Source organism: Dermacentor silvarum, chromosome 6 (genome assembly GCF_013339745.2).
Source record: "Dermacentor silvarum isolate Dsil-2018 chromosome 6, BIME_Dsil_1.4, whole genome shotgun sequence".
NCBI lineage: Eukaryota > Metazoa > Arthropoda > Arachnida > Ixodida > Ixodidae > Dermacentor > Dermacentor silvarum.
The window spans coordinates 166,935,806-166,956,831 of NC_051159.1; the positions used below are offsets into that span (position 1 = coordinate 166,935,806).

General features: G+C 44.4%; 1 protein-coding gene across 3 annotated transcripts in view; it reads left to right on the plus strand.

Moving 5' to 3' along the window:
* The window catches only part of LOC119457028 (uncharacterized), a 334,439-nt gene that overhangs the window by 284,830 nt on the left and 28,583 nt on the right, over positions 1-21,026 (plus strand). For all 3 annotated transcript variants that reach the window (XM_037718852.2, XM_049669783.1, XM_049669782.1), the window contains exon 14: positions 18,226-18,594. In XM_037718852.2, the coding sequence (XP_037574780.2) occupies positions 18,226-18,594 (369 nt within the window). The remainder of the gene's footprint in view (positions 1-18,225; positions 18,595-21,026) is intronic.

Consider the following 21,026-nt stretch of genomic DNA (forward strand, 5'->3'; position numbering starts at 1 on the left):
TAACGAGGATGTCGAGAAACACCATGTAGCACGCAATATGGTTTTTCTAGCGTGCTGAAGTGCTAGAAATGTCGACATTACCATGTCTCCGGCAGGTCCCGTTTTCCATAATAATTTCGCGCCATATCTACCTCGGCTGCGAAGAAACCGCTCGCTGACAGCCGGCACTTCTTTTGTTTTGATTCCCTCAGTCGCACTTTTGATCGTGTGCCTTATTTAATATGGTAATATTGCGCCGATTTGGACGGCTTGTGGAATTGAGACGCCAGCCAGATTGCAGCGTTTGCATTAGCCCCCCCCCCCCCCCCCCCCAAAAAAAAAAAAGGGTCAGGTAAAAATAAAAGCTGATAATCACTCAAAAAGATAAAACCAGGTATAATAGAGCTCTGACTCAGCATGCCAGTACGAGAACCCGATCCCTGCCACAAATGATCCGTGCGCTGCCCGGACGGAAGTATTAGGCACCACCGCATAGCGCGCATCGTTAGCCTTACGACCAGGTGCATATTTTTTGCTGATCGAGAATTGAAATTTAGGGGTGAAACAACGTACAAAAACGAAGATAGAAAGCAGTGAACCGATGGAAAGCAGTGAACATTTTTTTGTCATTTTGTTTTGGTTGGCGACAACGAACCGAGACCAGCAGTATATTGAATGCAAATACCTGAAAAAGTGCGAGTTTATATCAGTAGACATGTATAAACAAGAACCACAAAAATTACCGATATATATGACGTTTATTGCAGAGACGGTTGAAGAACGGCGAGGTTGCAAAATCAGTGCTGCAGTTTGTACTACAGTGGTTGCGGTGCTACCTACTTAACTACTGAATGCAATACCTTTTCTTAGGTCTCCATTTGCCCCATTTCTGCACTTAAATTATTGTTGAAAATAAATCCTTGTAATAGTCCTCCCCAGACGAAATTACAAGACTATACTTCAAATTCGAAAAAGCGCTTTTTTCTCTAGGAACACTTACTAATTATCTAATGGCATCTCCGATTATTCGTTTTATTCAGCGCGAACCAGCCGCTAAGAATTATGAAAACACTAAAGCGGTTGCGGCTTGCGTTTAATGGCACTCGATTGTGAATTTTCTCACTCTTCTGTTCTAATTTATAATTTGTCTGCCCATTGTATCGAACGAACACCACTCCCAGAAATTCTCCAATTGTCATTCCTGTCTGGCGTTAGATGACTCCATCTTCTGCTCGCCAATTTCATAATCTAATCACACCATTTTATCCTATTTTCCCTGCGTATTCCTGCCTTTTCAAGCCATTTTTATACTCTAAGAGACCACTGATTTGCTTTATGCTTTACATATGACATGTCCAACTCTAGTTATCCACTTATTCTCAACTAAAATATTAGCTATCCCAGTTTATTCTTCAATCCTTAACTCCGTCTTTCTGCTTCAAAACGTTGCGCCTGTCATTTGGCGCCTATCCATACCATGTTGCGCGCCCATTATCCACTTCTCAGCTACCCCCTTCGCCTGTTGAATGATTTAAACCCCTTTTCGTGTGGGGTAGCAAACCCGGCGTGCGTCTGGTTGACCTCCCTGCCTTTCCTTCCTTCTTTTCCTCCTCCTCATCCTTCTCCTCCTATTGATCAAAGAGACGGTAATAAAGAAGCCGTGGTTATTATATGTCAGTGATGTATTTGGCAAGTGAAGCGCAGCGCTACGTCGGGCTGTTTGGCAAACAGTTGGAAGCTGGCGTGGTCGATGACGTCCCCTGCCAGAACCACCTGCGTCGTCAGATTCTACTACGCGCCTGGCATATATATATACCACTGCCATCATATTCAAGCCGCTCAATAATCTACGCAATGAGATCGAGCGGTTACATTTAACCAGTGATTCTTGTGGGCCACGTTAACGTTGATGAGGCTAACGTTAACGGCTGAGGATAACGCTAACGTTGAGAAATGGCTGCTGTCATTATGCGCTTGGTCACAAACAAGAATGGCTTTCAAGTGCACAGCAGCGTCGACGATGCAACGATGCAAAACGTTCAGACGAGTCATCAGTAAGATCAGCCATTTGTATTGGCTTCGCAAAGGTTGCACATCACAGGTGGCGCTTCGCAACGCCCACAATTACTATAGTCGCATCTTCGTGAGGTTGGTGCTGGCATGGTATACTACAAATACACATTGGAGAGCGCAATCTATGGCGGGAACAAGGCGGCCGCCGGGTAGGTGTGCTCGTCTGATTTTTGCTCATTGTTCACTGAAATAGCCTCCGATTGTTATTTTTTTTTCTTTCTGTGTTCGAAATCAGATTTTTTTTTCTGTCAAATTTTGTTACAGCGTTAAAACACATCCCCGCCACCATTTCATAACATTTCACACAGTCTTATCTATTTTTCTGTCCCATGATTTACCTTGTAGAGATTACTATGTACACCTTGTAGATACCCGTGGATACACGCAGTGCGTTTAGCTGCAAAAACGATGAAGCCAAGTGGACGCATCATCACGCTCCGCCCAATCGGCTCGGTCCGAGCAAGGGAAGCGTTGCGCGCACACACATCAGCGTTCCTGAGCAGCTGTGTCCGTATACCACGGAGTGGTTCATACCATACCGTGGTTACAGTACGCTGTACCGCGGTGAACTCACTGATCTGAGCGAAACGAAGAGCAAACGTCAAAGCTAAATCTATAATTTTTTTGCCGCGGGCGCTGGCAAACGTCGAGTAGTTTTCCGTCGGTCTCATCTCACGTGCACCATCGAGATGCGAAGCATGTAACGTCGCTGCCAGCGTTCATCGTCACGCCAGCGTTGTGGCAAACTTGTTATCTGCGAGGCGCTGTTCCTGCTAAACATCAGCAGTTGTTGCGCGTGCTGTGTCACGCCATCTCGGCGTATTGATTAGAACACTGTGTGAGAGGCTCTACTGGTGTCTGAAATCTCGCATTGGTGCCTGCAAACAGTGAGAGGCGTCGTATGACGTTGCGCGTATTTCCAAGCTTCGATTGCGCTACACAGCCGCTCAGAGCACCGCCGCAATCATTATGAAAGCAGCCTTCTTGTGTGCGTTCGCTCGTGCCTGAAAGTTTGCTTTAGGAACTGCCACATAGATATTTATGCCTTTTCTGCACTCTCGTGGGAACACGCGATCGAAACCTTGCCCAATCGCTCTTTCTAAATGCCTCATGTAACCGTCTACTCGCATCCGTATCCCTTGTAATCACTTTTGCGAACTTTGACTACTAAAGCTGCTTTCGACATGTTTTTGAATATGCCGAATGTCCAAGTATACTTCCGTCAAGCTTCAGACTCGACTCTGCCAACGTCTAGATGTAATCACCTCCCATTTTTTTGCGTTTTATAAGCTGTATTTGATGGACAACTGGCCAAATACTCTGTTATTAAATCGTCAACGACGCTCAATATGCGGCGCTTTCACTGTACACTGTGTTGCGATGAATTCGACCCTGCAATGCCAGTATTATAGCTGATCTCCAGATGATGCAGCCAGTTTACCACCATTATCAATATTCTCGAGGGCCTAAGTCAGGTACGGCTAGATGTGTTTACACGCCTTCAAATTCTCCTACGTGAAACAGTCACCGCCGTTGTCATGGTAATGTTTTTGATTACAGCTACACGTGAGCACCGAAGTATATTGGATGTTGCCTGCACGACAAGGGAAAGTGCAGTAGCGGTTCTTCTCTCCAACCAAACGTTTATTGCAAAGAGGTCTTTTATTTGGAGGTCTATATCCATTCGTGATCACAGAAGTTTTCGAAGCGTAGAATCCGAGATAAAGGAACATTTCTTCACAGCCAAAGCATCCGTGCTCGAATAGAAATGTGCAACAGGTACTCCATACAATCGCGACATTTATCACCTAAATTTTATGTTGTGGGTTTTCCTGTTGGTCTCTTTCACAGGGATGGAAGATGGGCCTCATGCTTTACGTTAAGTACCCCGAACTGTCTCGAACGTCACCTCATCATTATGCATTTGTGTAATGCCGCTACAACGACTGTGGCCAGCGTTTTACGTAAGATTAAAGAAAAATCAGAATGGTGACAAAACAAGGAAGACAAAGCACACTTCAGAGGGTATTACTTCGGGAATAAAAATACCTCGGTTGGGACTCCTGCGTTCTGATTTCCCATGGGCGTGCTTATTAGAGATAGATGCTTTTCATCGCCTTCGGGCGAGGACTTTGAATGTTTATTTTTTTTTTTACTTTCAGTGTATGTTTTATTGCTCTTTCAAGAAGAATCATCGAAGCAAGCGATCGTTGGTTTATCTCAACACGCCGAGAAGTAACTTGTGTTTGATCCCCCTTTTACCGATACTTCATTGTTCACGCGAAGCTTACAATGTTAACGTTATGCGTTAGTTTCTCTCTCTCTCTCTCTCTCTCTCTCTCTATATATATATATATATATATATATATATATATATATATTAAGAAGAGGTTTATTGGCGGGTGGAAGCGCTCGGGTTCGAAGCTCCAGGGTGAAAGCGACGGGGCAATTCCAGCAACCTCCACCAATTGAGAAGAGGTTTCTTGGCGGCGTCCTTCAAGGACGCTACGAGTTCAAGGAACGGCGAGGCAGCGAGGGGCAGTGTCTCCAAAGACACCAGTGACCAGCAGTGCGAGCAGAGCGGGCCGAGCGTTGGCGATGCCGCAGGACGGACGCGCATCTTATTCTTCACAATATGTATATTGTTTCGGACAGTCGCATGGATATGTGAACTATCGTGTGCAAAAGACGTCAACCTGACAAAAAAGTTGTCGCAGTTTCACCTGAAAGGTGAAGCATCAATTGCGATAGCAAATTTGAAGAGAGCTATACGGAGTAATGATAGCAGCTTTATCAGCTGTATAAACTTGGACATGCAGCAGCACCCGCAACACGCAGAACTGTTGTCGACGCCGTCGGCGTTTTGCCCGCGTTCGCTCAAAATGCGTGCGGCGTTGGTGACTGTTGCCGGAGCCTCTGATTTAAATAGGCACTTGGTGCCGCAGCTAAACGTCGCCTCCCTTCCCTCCCCCTCCCCCCCACGGCCTTTCGTGCGTCGGAAGAAGGCACGTTTGCTCTACATATATGGTGATTGTAGAGGAGGAAAGAGACGCCTACTATTGCAGCCCTTGCCTATGCCTGCCGGTTTTGCTTCGCCCAGCCATGGCGACTCCACTCTATCCCTTCTTTCGCTCCCACTTACCCCTCCCCGTTGGCGCTGAGCCGTGCTCCCTCAAGGGCTGCAGAAGATAGCGTCAACCTTTCCCTTTCCCTCAAGAACCACTTATCATCATCATCATCTTATCAGCCCTTAAGGGAGCACAGAGCAGAACGCGCGTTTGTTCTCCGCCGTGCGTTCACTCCCCGTGAAAGCGCGCGTCCCTCGCGCCCTTTCACTCGCACATACAGCGTTCGGCGCGCGGCGACGATTTCATCTCCATTGACGTCATACGGAACCTCACGGCGACGGCGACGGCGACGCCGACGGCAGAAATCTGCTTTTGAGTGTCCATATAATTGCTATCGCAAAAAAAAAAAACTGAAACGAATGTATTGAGCAGGCTCTTGACTTTTGGGTACCATTTTGTTGGACGATAGCGGCAAAGTAAAAACAGAAAGTTGATTAGAGTTTGGGGTTTTATGATGCATGGCGTAGTGAGGGACTTCGGATTAATTTTGACCACCTGGGGTTCTTTAACGTGCATTCAATGCATGGTACACGAGTGTTTCTGCATTTTGACCCCCACGAACTGCGGACGCCGCGGCTGGGATTCGATCCCGCGCCCTCGGGCTTAGTAGCGTAACACCAAAGCCACTACGCCACCACGGTGGTTCGCAGAAAAGTTAATTGCATTCGGGAAGAAGCGTGAGAGCCCAGCATTGTCACCTCTTTTTCATGCAGTAGCGCAGCGCGTCTACCTGATTCCTTCAATTCGCATTTTTAAGATTCAGTCGCATGAGGCCTTTCAGTAATAGACCTGTAGGAAACTTCTAAAAGCGCTATATGTGGTGCATTAAGTATTTTTAGTAATTAGAGACCCTAAAAAACCGCTTTATTTCTAATTTTTCTAAGATCGGCATGCGAATACTTTGTTACAAAATTTCCCCGAACGAATCGTGATGGAAATTAATTATGCTTCTATAAGGAAGGACCAGAAGCAAAATAAGTGCGACAGCAATGACGCGGACCGCGCGATTTTATTTATGGTTCATCGCCGATATCGTCTGATCGAAAAGCACGAAAGAGAACGTGGCACCGAGAGCATGAATCTGTTTCCAAAACAGAACCATATACGAAACCTCAGCGCTTAGGGGTGTCGAGACAGCAGCTTCGCGCCACTTTGCTTACCCATCGCTAAACATAGGCGCAAACACGTACTACATATACGCACATAAACACAAACACACACGCTGAACGCGGTATACCGGAAGTGTAAATAAGCAGAGAGGCCGTGTTTCCATTTGAAGCGCCCCCAACATAAATCTAATTATCCTGCCTCACCGACGCGGGAATGCCGACGGCGTTTCCGGAACGGCGTGGATGCATATCCCTCGCAAACTCTGTTTATGGTCTTGGATGTTTGTGGCAAAAGTAACGGGTCACTCAGTGCCGCAGCGCGAGTTGGGCCAAGCGACTCGACGTGTATTACAGACCAGCCCTCGGGTCATTCAAGGGAAAAAAAATGTGTTACCCTGCCTTGAGCTTCCACGCGTACAAGTGGACATTTACTGCATCCACATCGTGTCCACGCGAGAACTACTTTGTGTACGGAACGTGCTGATGGGTATACCCTTACGAATGCATAATTTTACAGACGTATTTTTTTTTTGTAGTCGCACTGCGTCCGAACATCCGTAGCTGGAGCATTCAGAGATAAGTTTGTGAACTTCGTAGCCGAGAGGGAATTCAATTTCCCGGTTGAGTAGCCGCGCGTACCTAAAGATACTGAGGTGCATTATGACGAACGCGCACAAATTTCCACGAAACAACTCTCAATTCTGAGTTGAATGTTTTGAATGCGCCAACGACTCGGTTTTCGTAAACGATCTTCTTTATCTAGGAAGTAGGTTATTGGCAGTGTCCGTGGAACTTGTACATTGTGCGTAAAGCACTAACTTGTGCATCAGCGCAGAAAATGTAAGCGCAAAGCTTGCTTTTCGCTGACTCTTGGTGCCGATATTCTTCTAACTTGGAATTTTGCTCTAATAGCTTGAATAATAGCACAGAAAAAATGTCACAGTTTCGCCCTAAGGGCGAAGCAATGAATGCGATAGCAACACAGCAATGTCATACGAAGTAAGGTGAGCGGCTTTGGTAGCAATATGAATTGTAGTAAACATGAGCTGATTAAGTAAGCAGGTGTGCTGCGGCGTAAGTAGACCGACATGAAGAGAGACTCGATGACCACGAGAAGGCGCGTGTGAAACGGTGGTGTTGATGAGAAGCGCTTCCCGTGGGCAGCGCGCGTGCGAAGGGACACACCTGTAGCGCTGCACTGCCGATCCGGGCAGCATTACATGTGTAGCGTGCGTTGGAAAATGTGACCCGACTATTACTAACTGAATGAACAAGCGTGGTGTGAGCGCGCACAAACAAACATGAAGAGATCACACTGAATGACTGCAGACAACGACTGTCAAAACGCTGGCAGCAAGCATACGCCGCTGCGGGCGAAGGTACGTGCGGTCTATCGCTTCAACAGAAACGGAGCCGCGAATGCACGGCGCTTAAAAGTCAGAGCCGTGTGGAGATAGGAGACGGTGCGGCGAGCGACGAGCGCGGTTGTTGGCAGAAGAAAAGTGCGCCCCCCCCCCCCCCCCCCCGCTTCCTCCGGCGCTGGCTTCCCGCTTCGTTGCTTGCGCGTGGGGGATTGAGTGCGTTCGCTCTCCGTGATAGCGCGCGTCCCAGCACGCTTGCGCTCGGGCATACGGCGCGCGATGAAGATTTTATCTATACGGAACCTCACGGCGACGGCGACGGCGACGCCGACAGCAGAAATCCGGTTGAAGTGTCCATATAACTGCTATCGCAATAAAAGTAGGTTAAAACTACTTTCCTTGAATTTAGCGCCTAAATGCCCGCTCCGGTACATCAGGTGGCGTCACGCATTTCAAACTATTTCTTCTTTTTTCTTTCTTTTTTGTATTCGGGTTGTTGTGGCTCCATAAAAAGCCCTTTTTTATTTCCTTCTTTCTGTTTTTATGCACTTGCGAAATGTAGCTTTCTTGTACAGCTTTTCTGAATACCTGTGTTGCATTATCAGCTGTATCCACCCCTTATGTAATACCCCTAGCAAAGGGGTCTTTTAGGAAATAAAACTGAACTGAACTGAACTCGAAAGCTGCTAAATGCCCAATTTAGTTTTTAGAATGGAATGTAGTTAATCTTGTTCGAGAAGAAATTAGCATGACCCGAGCACACCCGTCAAAATCAATGACATCATGGCCAGATAGTACGGAAACTTAAGGTGGCGTAACCCCCCCGTACCCCGTCTGCCTTTCGTTTTTGTGTCTGTTATGGCTTATTAAGACTCCTCGTGTGGTAAGAGTGGCTGTAGAAGAATGATTGATTAATGCAGCTCAAATGATTTTCGCCTCTATTGTCTATTACAGAACGTAGAGTTTTGTGCGTTGGGCACTCGATCTTCAAATATAATGTATGGGTGAGATTTTTTGCCTTTTGGGGAGTAGCTTCCAATACGCCGCGCCCCTTATTTTCGCCTTCTTCTAAAACATTCATCCGCTTCTGCGGACAGCTTCACTTAGCAGCGCTATCGTCTGCGAAGTGGAAATGAGGTGGAAATAATTAATTCGTCGTTAACCTGTTATTTGAGTTATAAAACAATACTATAGTAACTAATTATTTAGTAACTGGTGTTCTGGACAACACAACAGGAGCTTTGCTCCCGCGTGTCGAAAACGGTGCTATTGGCTTGGAGTTATGTTTTCTGCGCTTAAATCAGAATGTTGAGGTATCCAACTTGGCGTATCAAAGTTCACGAAGTAGTCTGTCTGCTAGAGCGTTTCGTAGGAACTGAGTTCGCGAGTCGTAATGATTAAATTATGCTGAGAAGGCGGCCGCCGAAAGGCAAACAGTTCACAAGAACAATACGATTTGTGTGTTCATTATCAGGATAGCGGAGGAAAAGGCACTGATGATGATCACTAAAAAAGGAGAAAATGGAGTTGCTAATGAGAGGAGTAACATAATGATGCGAAAGAGAAGCTAGAATATAAATTTTGATGATGTAAAGGGAAGGATTTTCTCATAACAACCTAACTGTCTGGAGCAAATGGACAGCTATGTTTTTGTAGGTTTATTTGCACTGAGAAACTATTGTACTATAAAGGTCAACTCTTGCAGCAAACCAACTTGATACATAAAAGAAAACAGCCCATCTATAGAAATGAATGTGTACAAAACCCGCCGCCGTGGCTCAGTCAGCTAAGGCGTTGCGCTGCTGAGCACGAGATCGCGGGATCGAATCCCGGCCGCGGCGGCCGCATTTCGATGGAGACGGAATGGAAAAACGGCCGTGTGCTTGCGTTGTAGTGCATGTTAAAAAACCCCAGGTGGTCAAAATTATTCCGGAGCCCTACACTACGGCGTGCCTCATAATCAGAACTGGTTTTGGCACGTAAAACCCCAGAACGAATGCGTACAAATAAAATGTTTTCCTTTTTTTTTCTTATGTACAAAGTATTACTCGATTTTCTTGTCTACTCGAGAATTCAGTTCTTCAAATAAAGTGTCCTATTTAAAGTTAGTAATTCTTTCCTCTGTTATCATGTTCCATGATGTGCTTATTTTAAGCCATAAATATAACAACTCTGCCATGATTTCATCAATGCTACTTAAATTCTTAAAAATACTAGAACAACACATAGGCAGACAAGAAGGATGCATTGTTCTGAATACACTTGCGTAACTCGTGGTACATTCTGTATTGTAGCTTATCTGATAATTATCTAACAATAATTATCCATTTCATAAAGCTTTTGGTAATGTTTAAATGACAGAATTGTTTGGACGTCATCGAAAACAAGTTCAACTGCTTGTTCCGTGTGCCTTATTGCGCATTATTATTTTTTTTTCATGTTGCGTGAAAATCTCTTGAAGAAATTTTTAAACCGCGGAATCCACCTTATAAAGCTTCGAACTAAGGTCACTAAGGAAAAAAAAAACTGTAGGTGACCTTAATGTTCCCTTTGTCTTTAATGGCGCTATCCCCTAGACCTTAGGTTAAGGCATGTCCCACACCCAAAGGAGCAACTGACGACGTGTCTTAACGCGCCGGCGCAGCGCACCTTAGGACACGAACAATGAATGGCTCATACCCCCTTAAGCAATGGCTCATACCCCCGTAAACGCGGCCTCCCCATTACGACTACAAAAGAGAAGTGAAATGCTACGCTGGAATGATGAGCGGCGACGGAGCCAACTGTGGAAGACGACGACGAACACGTGAGCAGTGGCACGAGTGCGTTCGCACCATTGCGCCGAGGGGCCCCAACGAGCCAGATTTGGAAGAAGACGACAACGCTCGCTCCATTGCTCATGATGATAGTTAATCATTGTAATGACGAGAAAGAACTGACGGTTAATTGACCATTCCCTTAACAAAACCTATGCTCCTATATCATATATATCCGATACAAGTGTTAACTTGAACCAATACCTCCTTTTGGATGGGTTTTTATTATTCTGATGGTTTCGGAGACACCTCAACTTCCGGTTGCCTGAGGCCGACTTCCGGTGTGCTCCTTGAGAAACATAATGTCGCTAAGTGATAGCGCCATAAAATGCGGTGTTGTAGTCTTTCGACAATCGTGGGGATAGGGCGTAGTGTGCGAACATTTTTACCATTTGGCCACGGATTGTTCAGAAAACATACTGCGGCTTCTTTTACTGCTCCTTGTGGATAAACGATATTGCGCGCTTGCTAGACAACGTTTGCTTAGAGCACCCGAATGTTTCTAATTCACTGCGTAGCGTAATTTTGAGTGCGCATTGATGTTGATTCTCGAAATACAAGAACACACCTCGAAAGTGGTGCTAGTCTTACAATTTCCGCTAAGTAGACACGGTTTCACTACTCCTCGGCTTAAACTTCGAGATTACATTCACCCTTAGGTTAGAAATTGAGAAGTTAATTAGCATATTTTATTATAGCTACAGCGTGACAGACGCGGACAATAGGAATAGAAGATACAGTACGACGCTGTATTGTAACGCACAATACAGCACGGTATTGTGTCCTCTACTATTGCTTTTGTCCGCGTCTGTCGCGCAGTAGCTGTCATGAAGTTTCACAAACATGGCCAAAATTTGCCATCTTATTGCAGCTTATTTTGGTTAATTAGCAAAATTATGTTTCAAATGTATCTTGCTGCTAATGTACGCCTAGCCACGTAGCCTACAAGGAAATAGAGAAGAGTATAGATATAATATTTTTGAAAAAGTGTGACGCATAAAAAGAAACACCTGGCAGATAATATTTGGCGAAGAAGGCAAAGCAAGCAAGCTTGCTTGAAAAGCCATGTCAGTCCATCGCCATGCTGTAATCTAAATGACACCGACGCTGCAAAGTTTGTTTCAGTTAGCGAGATGGCCGCAGTTGCGGATGATATGTGCAAAGCCTCTTGGCCTGTAGCTTTTATCTGTCTGTCACGAGGGCGAAGACGGTGTATGACGCTTGAGAGTGGGGAAATTTTGATGAGAGGTGTATGGCACCGAGAAGTACGACACATATCTAAATGCATTTAATGGTTTTGTACCCCTTGTCTCACAGTGGCACATACATTCGGGCACGTATCTAAGTGCAAGTACCATATGAAAGGATGGGCATGTGCCTGGCAGCGCATATCCAGTGGCCGAAGTTGTCCACTTGGCAAAAAATATTACTTGCGTGCCTAATTACAGCCAGAAACCAGGGGATATATAGGCAAAAAAAAAGTTACGCTTTAAGAGATTAATGCGGATATTTTGCTTTCCTTCCAATTTAACCGTTTGCCAGGGGTTGAACGAAAAGGGACTTTACAGATAGTTAGGAAGCCTAACACTTATCAAAGCCCTTTTAACATCACACATTTTTAGCGTAGCAGACAAAAGCATGAAATCATTTTGCTCGCTCCTGTACAACTGAATATCTCGTGTTATTGATTTTATTTTCTGACGTACAAAAGCAAAGTTCTAAGTCGAAACGGCTCTGCGCGATGGGCCGTGTGAAAGGAATAGCAAGATTCGCCCTTCGCTTGCGACACAGGGACTACATCTTTTCTAAAAGCAGGTACTCGCCGTGTGCAAACTTTGCCCGTGCGCTACCGGATCAATACCAAGCTCTCTGATCGAGCGGGCTGCTTGAAGATCGAGATATCCCCTGGAACCGGTGGATGACTTTTCAGCCGACTGGATTCTTACTGCTGTTCTCCTGCCGCAAAACATGTGATCACGTAGTGCAGGGAGAATGTACTGAAAGAACGAACAGAGAAATAAATACGTGTGGTAAAAACAAAAACAAAGGAAAAACATAGCACTTGTGAGTTACGATGTTTGCGCTGCGCACTTTGATGCTGCTCGTTGGTAAACAGCAACAATGACATACAAGAAATAGAAGATTGAGAAACGCGGAGCTTTGGAAATGCGTGTGCCGTAGTCAAGTGTTTCAAGTGCCTCGTCAGAATCCTTTTTTTATAATGAAGGGTGTATATTTTTACTGTAGAACAGAGAGAAATGAAGTAGCCGAGGTATCCTTTACCTCAATATCTTCAGAACAATCGATATATAACAGAACGTAAAAGTGTGCTGGAACAGTTTTCAGCCTTTTATATGATTCTTGATAGAAAAAGAATGAACACATGTGTAATCCCAAGTTTCAATTGTGAGATTGTTTCCTCGAATAGTATTTCTAAAAATTTTTTGCGCTAATCCTCGTCAAGGATTTCACGCTGTCGCTCGCTGTGTTTATTAGTGTTATTATATATATTTTTTCTGGGAGGTGATTCGCGGCAAACATTTTTTACGCACTGTACTTTCGGGCTTACATTTATTTTTACGCTATCGCTGTTGGTGTTACATCAGCATTAAATGTCTCGGTGATAACAAAAGAAAGGGTTTCTTATGAATTGTATGACCAGCAGATCTTTGAAATTTATGACGATGTTTTGTTGTAGGCTGTCTGAATAATAAAACTTCCTGAAGTGAACATGAGATGTTATTAAAAAACACGAAATAAATAAATCCATGGCAGATTTTCGAAATCTGTGGCACCACGAGCGCTTTCGATATTTTTCTATGTTCCAACGTGTCGGCGCACCATGAATATGGTGTGACAAATGAGAAAGTGCACTACATTTCTGGAGTATATTGGAGTGCTAGAAAAGCAGATGTTGTAAGACAAATCATTCCTTGAGGCGACAATGACTATACAAATTGAAATGGGCCAAATGAAGTGCGCTGTTAAAGATTTGTACACCATTTATGGCTTAAATTTCTCCTGCAACCACTATTGGGATCAATATCGCAAGCATTATCTCTATTTAATTTTTTTGCCCGCTACTTTTCGGTCTGGCGCGGTAAGACGCGCGGTTTTTTTTTTTTTGGTTAACATGCCAACGTTAGCGCGTTCGTTGTTAACATGTTATGATGTTAGCCCGTTCCAGTTAATTGTTACCAGTAATGCGCGAGCGTGTGACCGTTGATACCTGCAGCACCGTATCGTGATAATCACTTGCGCTATTGTCGAAGGTACACGCATGCGCAGTGCCAACGGCGTCTTCTTGACATATCTGACGTTTGTGCTACATGGCGCGCCATCATAAAGTGAAATGCACGCAATAATTAAGAAATAATTAAGAAGGTTGGTGTTACGGAACTACGTTACGCCCTAAATGATGCCCAGTCTTTGCCAATACAGATGTGGACGTCACAAAATGGTGTGAAGGATCTTGAAGGAGACTGAAAATGCCCTCGATACAACTTGCAACAGAAATGTAGTAGTAAACATCTTTGCAGTGGAACCATTTGAAGACATTGCGTCGCATACAAAGAAATGATAAAATTATTATGATTCCACACCAGCGGCTAATCTGTACGTTTAAGATGAAATTGTTTCAGTGATATACAGCACGATGGCACGTTTGGGCAATAAGGGGTACCTGCTTTCTTGGTTATATCAAATCACATTAAACACTTACATTCTCTTGGAAAATGTCCACCTGTGCTTCAAGGAAGAGGGTTCAAAAGTAATTACCACCGCCAGACTTATCATATTTAGAAGATGAGAGGTTGCTGAATCAGAAAAACAAAAGTTTGTGTTCATTTCCCGTAGAAGTTTAACTGGGAGGGTATCTGATTAGACAACGGAAATCACATCAATGTAACCAGATTGTCAAAATGTCTGCCACAAGATATTCTTTTCTTTATGACAAAGATTGCATTTCATAAAGGCTGGGGCGTGCACTACTTTGTTTTGACTGCATTCCAGAACAAACTGAAATAATTGTGGAACCTCAATAAATCTGATTTGTCGAATATATTGAGCTCAGCCTTGAGGTATACATGACGGAATACCAAGCGAAGTTAAGGCTTAAACCATTTAACTTTGGCATTATTGAATAACAAAGGAGGGGATAACTTGAGCGCTTCAAGAATTCCAGTTGAAAAATACAAACACCTAACGAGAAACACAATCGATCTTGAAAACTTTCTGCGACTACGAACGTAGCAGCTACCGGCCACTTACGCTCTTTGTAGGGAAATTGGTATGCTGAGTGCAGCAGGCACTGTTTTGGAGTTGTGTAAAAGCCTTAGTGTCATTCCGTGTTCCGGAGCAATCACATTTTGCTGTGAGTAACAAATCGATTTCACTTTTGTCCAAGAATCGGCGCATATAACTGCTCAATCAGAGAAGTAAGTAGTCACTCTAGGTATTCGTTGGCTTTTCTTCGGCGTGGCTTCTATCCGACAAATGTAGAATTGAGTGAAGTAGGCCGCGTGACATAGTTTTTTTCTGAGATGGCGCAATCAAAGCGAGGGCCTGCAGCAACATTTTCAAGTATATTCCTGTGGACCTTCAGTGTCTGCTTAGTACTGTCTTCAGTGTATATGTGTACATACCAAACAACAACAACGACAGCGACAACGACAACAACAACGATAACAACAACAACAAGTATCTGCTTATTAGAACAGAAAAATGACGGTCAAACTTTAAATTTCAAATTGATGGCACCGTCAATAACTACAATGTTATCCATCTTGTCCTTTTGGCTCCACCTCAGACATGGACATGTTTTTTGATGGTGTCGCAGAGCTTGACTTCCCACTTTGTTCATTTAGTGATGCTCACTGCGGCCCGTTCCCGAGTTTTGCGCGTAGACGGGCCCGCGTTCTTTCTTTTTCGATTCCTTTGATCGATTGTTATATATTAAACCTGTAGTAGCCTGCCAAGCCTCGTGCTTGGCTAATTAACCTCCCCGCTCACCATTAAAACCTCTCTCACCAGTGCGTACGTATTTTCACTACTGGTTGATATTGCGGTTTCCTTGCGATACATTCTTGGAGCACGCAAATTATGTACAACGTGGGTGGGCTGTGCGGTGTCAATAATGTACGCAGGCACCAACCTTCTGAGCAGTTTAGCTCGCAGGACCCAAGTGCAAAAAAAAAAAGAACACAATTTTTTTGTTTACTACTGTAACTTAATCAGGGTGACTTGTTCAAAATGGCGGGAGAACAATTTTACGTTGCAATGTTCCTTCTGCTATGTCCACAAACGCTTCGCGGCCCTTTTTTATGGACCGCAAGTGAGTGGTGTGTGCTACTGCATGACGCAAAGCCCGTAATACCGTGTCTTTCATAATTAAACTACAGTCTTTCCAGTAGTATGCTTGTGCAAACAAGCAACATTTTTAAGGTGGTATTGTTTGCTTTATAATTATATTAATGTGTTCATTCGGTCGTCTTGCTGCACTAACCAAGCTAGGATTCTTCTTAGGCGCTGTGGATCCATACTAGAAAATTAGTGCGTTCGGACGCATTTCTTTCGCGTTTCACTATGCATAATGCGCTCACATGAATACGATCATGAGCCTTTGTATTAGAACAAGTAACGTTCTGCGCAAAATACGCGAAGAAAATCTGGAAGAAAGACAGGACTGAGAGCAGTGCCTTTATGAGTTTTGTGCTGAACGGGCACAACTGGAGACAACTGACCAATGCTATGGAATTCGACGTATATTTAGGTGCACGTTAAGGAATCCTAGCGGGTCAAAATTAACCTGTAGCACTCGTCTACGTCATTCCACATAGCCCAGTGTGCAAATTTGAGACGCCTAACCTCATCCTCAATAAACTATTTTGAAGCTGCAATGCAATCACAATCCCCGCAGGCAGAGTGAACTTCTTTCTGCGTGGTTCCTAGGAAATTACACTTCCAGCTGAATGCTCGTGAAGTTTCTTTCGCCTGCGGGAGAATTCTGCAATATTTGATAAATGAAAGTTAATAACCATCAAACGGCACGAGTGAAAGTGCCATAACCGCGTCTTCAGGTTTGAGTGCACAAGCCTCGTTATATTGAAGGCTCGGGGAGTGACTGGAAGTAATCAAATGCATTAAGGAAGAAAAAATGTTCGAAGAAAAGCTAGGCTCAATATTAGAAAGCGATGCACTCAGAACTGTACGCGAGATGGTAAGAAAAGTACGCACCCACAAGGAAAAAAAATATGACTGAGCCAAAGATGTGGACACAGCCGGATGTAATTTAAGAAGTTAAGCCATCGATAATGCATAGCGCCAACTTCGAACCTGCCATTTAATTAAACGTGAGCCCTCCGCAGTCGCCGCTTCTTTTATTGATCGGATGTGTACAGCTCTTTCAGATTTCTTTCCTTTGTCACTCGCTGCGTATATTTTGTGTATCTGCTAAAATGAGCACTTGTGCACGTATCTTGCTTGTCTACCCACTAGCAACCCTATCTCGATGATCAAGTCACGCTGGAGTAATAACGGAAGAGCTCCTACCCTGGTTGACAACACTGGAGCAAAAGCTTCGTGCCAGAGAGAGATAGATAATGATGAAAGGTGAAATGCAGGGAGATTAACCAGAATTTAAAATTCTGTTTGCTACCATACACTGAGATACGGGGGAGGAGGGTTGAAAGATAGCAGAGTAGAGAGATAGTGAGAGCGCAAAATAGTATAACCGTAATACTATGAACTGATGCGCGCCAGCAGAGAAAGAACAGCGGTACCTTAAAATTATAAAATTATCAAAACATGCAAACACCCACTTTGACCAGCGGAACATGAGTACGTTATACTATATGTTTACTTCTGATTTTGAAAGCTGCTTTTTCTTATCTATCACTTTTTTTATTTCCTCTTCAAGCGTGTGGGCGTGGTGTCCTTTTTAGGGGCCAATTGCTAGCCCACTTCTCTTTCTGTCTTTGTAGTGTTCATGTATGTTTATGTGATTAATAATCAATCAATCAATCAATTATATACGGTGCCCAGGAACAACCCTAAGGTCTGAGTGCTCGCGCATGCATACATGAAAAGAACCATATTGCAGGGAATATAAGTAAAAAGAACACAATTATTAAAAAGAATATTTATGAAAAGAGTGTACATGCAACAAAGCGCAAAATAAATACAAAACAAGAAGGCGGAGGAAAAGGCAGTTGAACAATGTGTGAAACTATGAAACAGTCTCAATCTCGGGAAAAAATGGCAGATGAAATATATCGATATTATTAAAATAAGAGTTATATATAAATAAGTATTTTGTGGACACTGGAGTGCTGGTGATGACAGGCAGGAACATGGAAAGGTCTATGTTCTACTAGTGAGGTGTTCGGGGTAGGTGAGCATACCGTGGAGTTCGAAAAGATACAGGAAGTCAACGTGATGATGGTGATGATGATAATAATAATAATAATAATAATAATAATAATAATAATAATAATAATAATAATAATAATAATAATAATAATAATAATAATTGATATTGCTCTAGTATGTTCATAAGAGTTCACACGAACGACAAATTTGCACGAGGGTTCTTATAGCTGGGCTTGTCGGTTTACGTACATTATGGCTAAACTGCGAAGAAGACGGTACGTGTGAGAAACGGACAGGGCAATGCGCTGAAAAATTTGTTTGTCACGTTCAGAACGCATTGTAGGGCCTTTTCAGAGATATGCAAGATTTTTTTTTGTTCTCTCTTGCTCAGCAATGTCAGGCAACACCGCCAACGCCATCCAAGAGATCACCGCAGTGGTGGGAGGCGATGCCTGGCTACCCTGCAACGTCACACCGGCAGCCGGCAAAGAGCGTCCTGTGGCGCTTGTCCTGTGGTACAAGGACAATGCATCGACGCCCGTCTACACGGTGGACGCAAGGTGGGGGAGCCTCCTGCAGGGAGCGCGACACTTTCCCGGAGAGGAGGAGCTGGCAGACAGGCTCACCTTTGACGGAGCCCACCAGCCGGCGCTGCTGCGAGTGTCCCACGTGGAGCCCGCTGACGCCGGCATGTACCGCTGCCGCGTGGACTACCGCCAGGCGCGCACCGAGGTCACGCTGTCACTGCTGCACGTCATTGGTGAGAGAGAGCAGATGGCACATGGTTTCTTAAAAGGGGCAGTTTATGGTGGTGATGATTATGATTGCTTATGCTGGCATCCGCTTCGAAACGGGGCGGCGACAAATAGTAACCTAGCCTGCTTGAGCTAATGGGCGAGGAGGGGAAGGGGGGCAGGTATTCTGTCAGTGCCCACCTAGTGGACATGTCCATTTCGTCTGCTACTGTTGCTCAAGTTCTGATTGGCTGGGCTGGGGTACGCGTGAGAAGCAGACAGGCGCCCCCAACCAATCAGGCACTTCAGCAGTAGCCGATATGGACATGTCCATTAGGCGGACACTTACAGAACCCCCCCCCCCCCCCCCCCCCCAATCTTCACCAGGCTTTAATACATCTATTGCAGTCAAGCATTTTGCTTATCTTTTCTTGATCTTCTACCTGCTCATTAAAACACCCATTTCTATACTGTACAGTATACTTCCTCCGGTACGTGTTTGTCCTCAGGCAGCCAGCTCAGGTTCTAAGAAGCAAGGACCTGTCCTTAGATGCATGCCTGCAGCACCGCCTACTGATTGATGGTGTTTCATCTATCGAAGGAACACCTCAAATATAGGGGCGCCTTAGTGGAGGGCTCGGGATAAACTTTGTCCATCGACGTTTCTTTTTTGTCTCTGTAATGCCAACTTGTCATGTACGGGTATATGCTATGCTGTTTGATGCCTCCAAATGCTGATTTAGGCGCGGAAAACTTAACACGCCCGTAGCTGTGTTTTTGATAAACTTGAGGGAAGCAATGGCTGTGGATAGCTGAACAAACCAATTGCTAATTAAAATGATTTATACTAAATATGTTTTTACTAAAAATTTTTTTACACATTTACTCTCCATTGTGAGAAATAAAAGTTAACAACGGTTCAATAAAAGTGCAGGAGCGTTTTTCTGTACTGCAGCATTTGTAATGAGGCCGTCGTGACTGAGAATCAAACCCACGACCTCCCGCGCAGCAGCAGGTATTCAACAAAATGTTGGGAACTGTAGTTGGAAAGAAGAGATAAGTGAATGGGGCGGTTCACGCCGATGAAGACCCAAATCATGCACAGACGGCCGAAATGAAACGATAAGAAATTCAAACACTGAGATCACCACTTGATCTCACATTCTAAAAAAAAAGAAAATAAAGAAAATTATAGCTGAAACATTTGCACAAGCGGATGCCAAAGATAGCCTATCCGCCAAACTTGAGCTCTGTCATTCAGTGTGAGCAGTTTCACCGACAGAGCAGGCGAAAACAGGGGCTTGCGTTTCTTTTCTCACGTTATGTTCCGATGTGATAGCATTGCTTGACGCAAAGAGAAAATGTTCTTCTCAAGAGTATGGAATCTAGGCCTCTTTTATGAAAACTTCTGTTTCTTTAGGTGCCATTTAGCAAAGCGTAGGTCTGTGCCCGAATACCCGAACTAGCCTCGTGTTCTAGCGATAATGTCGACATCTTGGGTTGTCGTGTTCAACTAAATTGCGCCTGAATGTTTCTACACACCGAGCGCGTAAATGTGTCTGCAACGACGTAACGACTGTGGAAGTCCTTTACAGGCGGTACCTTTCATCTGCCGGTAGTAGCGTCGTCGTAAGCTTTTGTTGTAAAGTAGGTCTTCGATCATGATCATCCTGCTGTTGCCATTACAACACTAAAATAGGATATTCTGCTGTGAATGCAATATAAGACAGTTCGCCGGCATGGAACCAAGGACTTTCACTTCCAAAAACTGAAGCTTCGGCCGCTCTATTTTTTTATATTCTTACATATCACGATTTACAAAGCATACAGATCGACAGCAGCGGGTCGCATAATGTCCTACTTCAAAGGGTAAATGCCACGTTACTTTGTTCTTGCGGCGGGTAGCTTCAAAAACTACTGCGCTGTTTTATTTCCAGGGAGTTCAGTGAACCAAGCAATATGATTTGTTGCGGCAACTAATACAAAGTGTCCAGAAAACATCATCATCCAAGACTGTTCAACGCGTTACCTTCATCGCCATCAGTACAGTCCGCTTCGGGCAGAGGTTGTGGCTTTACGGTGAAACTCTAAGCACGGACATCTACCCAACACATCATGGCCTGCCACTCGCTGCTGTCGGTTGACAGGTTGTGGTGGAGGAACCGAGAACTTGAAAGGCAAGCTGATTACAAGGGCCGAACTTTTGCTTAGGAGAGGAAAAGCAAAACAAAAAATTGCTTGTGTGTTGTGCAGCTGACAGGCAGGCTTGACGTTCGTCGAGGCGAACGCTAGGAATTTACGCGTCATCGCTCTCTTAGCGCAATCTAATTTGCGGATATAACGATAATTACAGATCAAACAAGATCCGCGGAGGGTGATGTGCGTAACACCGCTGGGTTGAGATTGCAATAATAACAAGGACGGAAAAAACCAGGGGAAAATTAATTAGAGTAGTTAG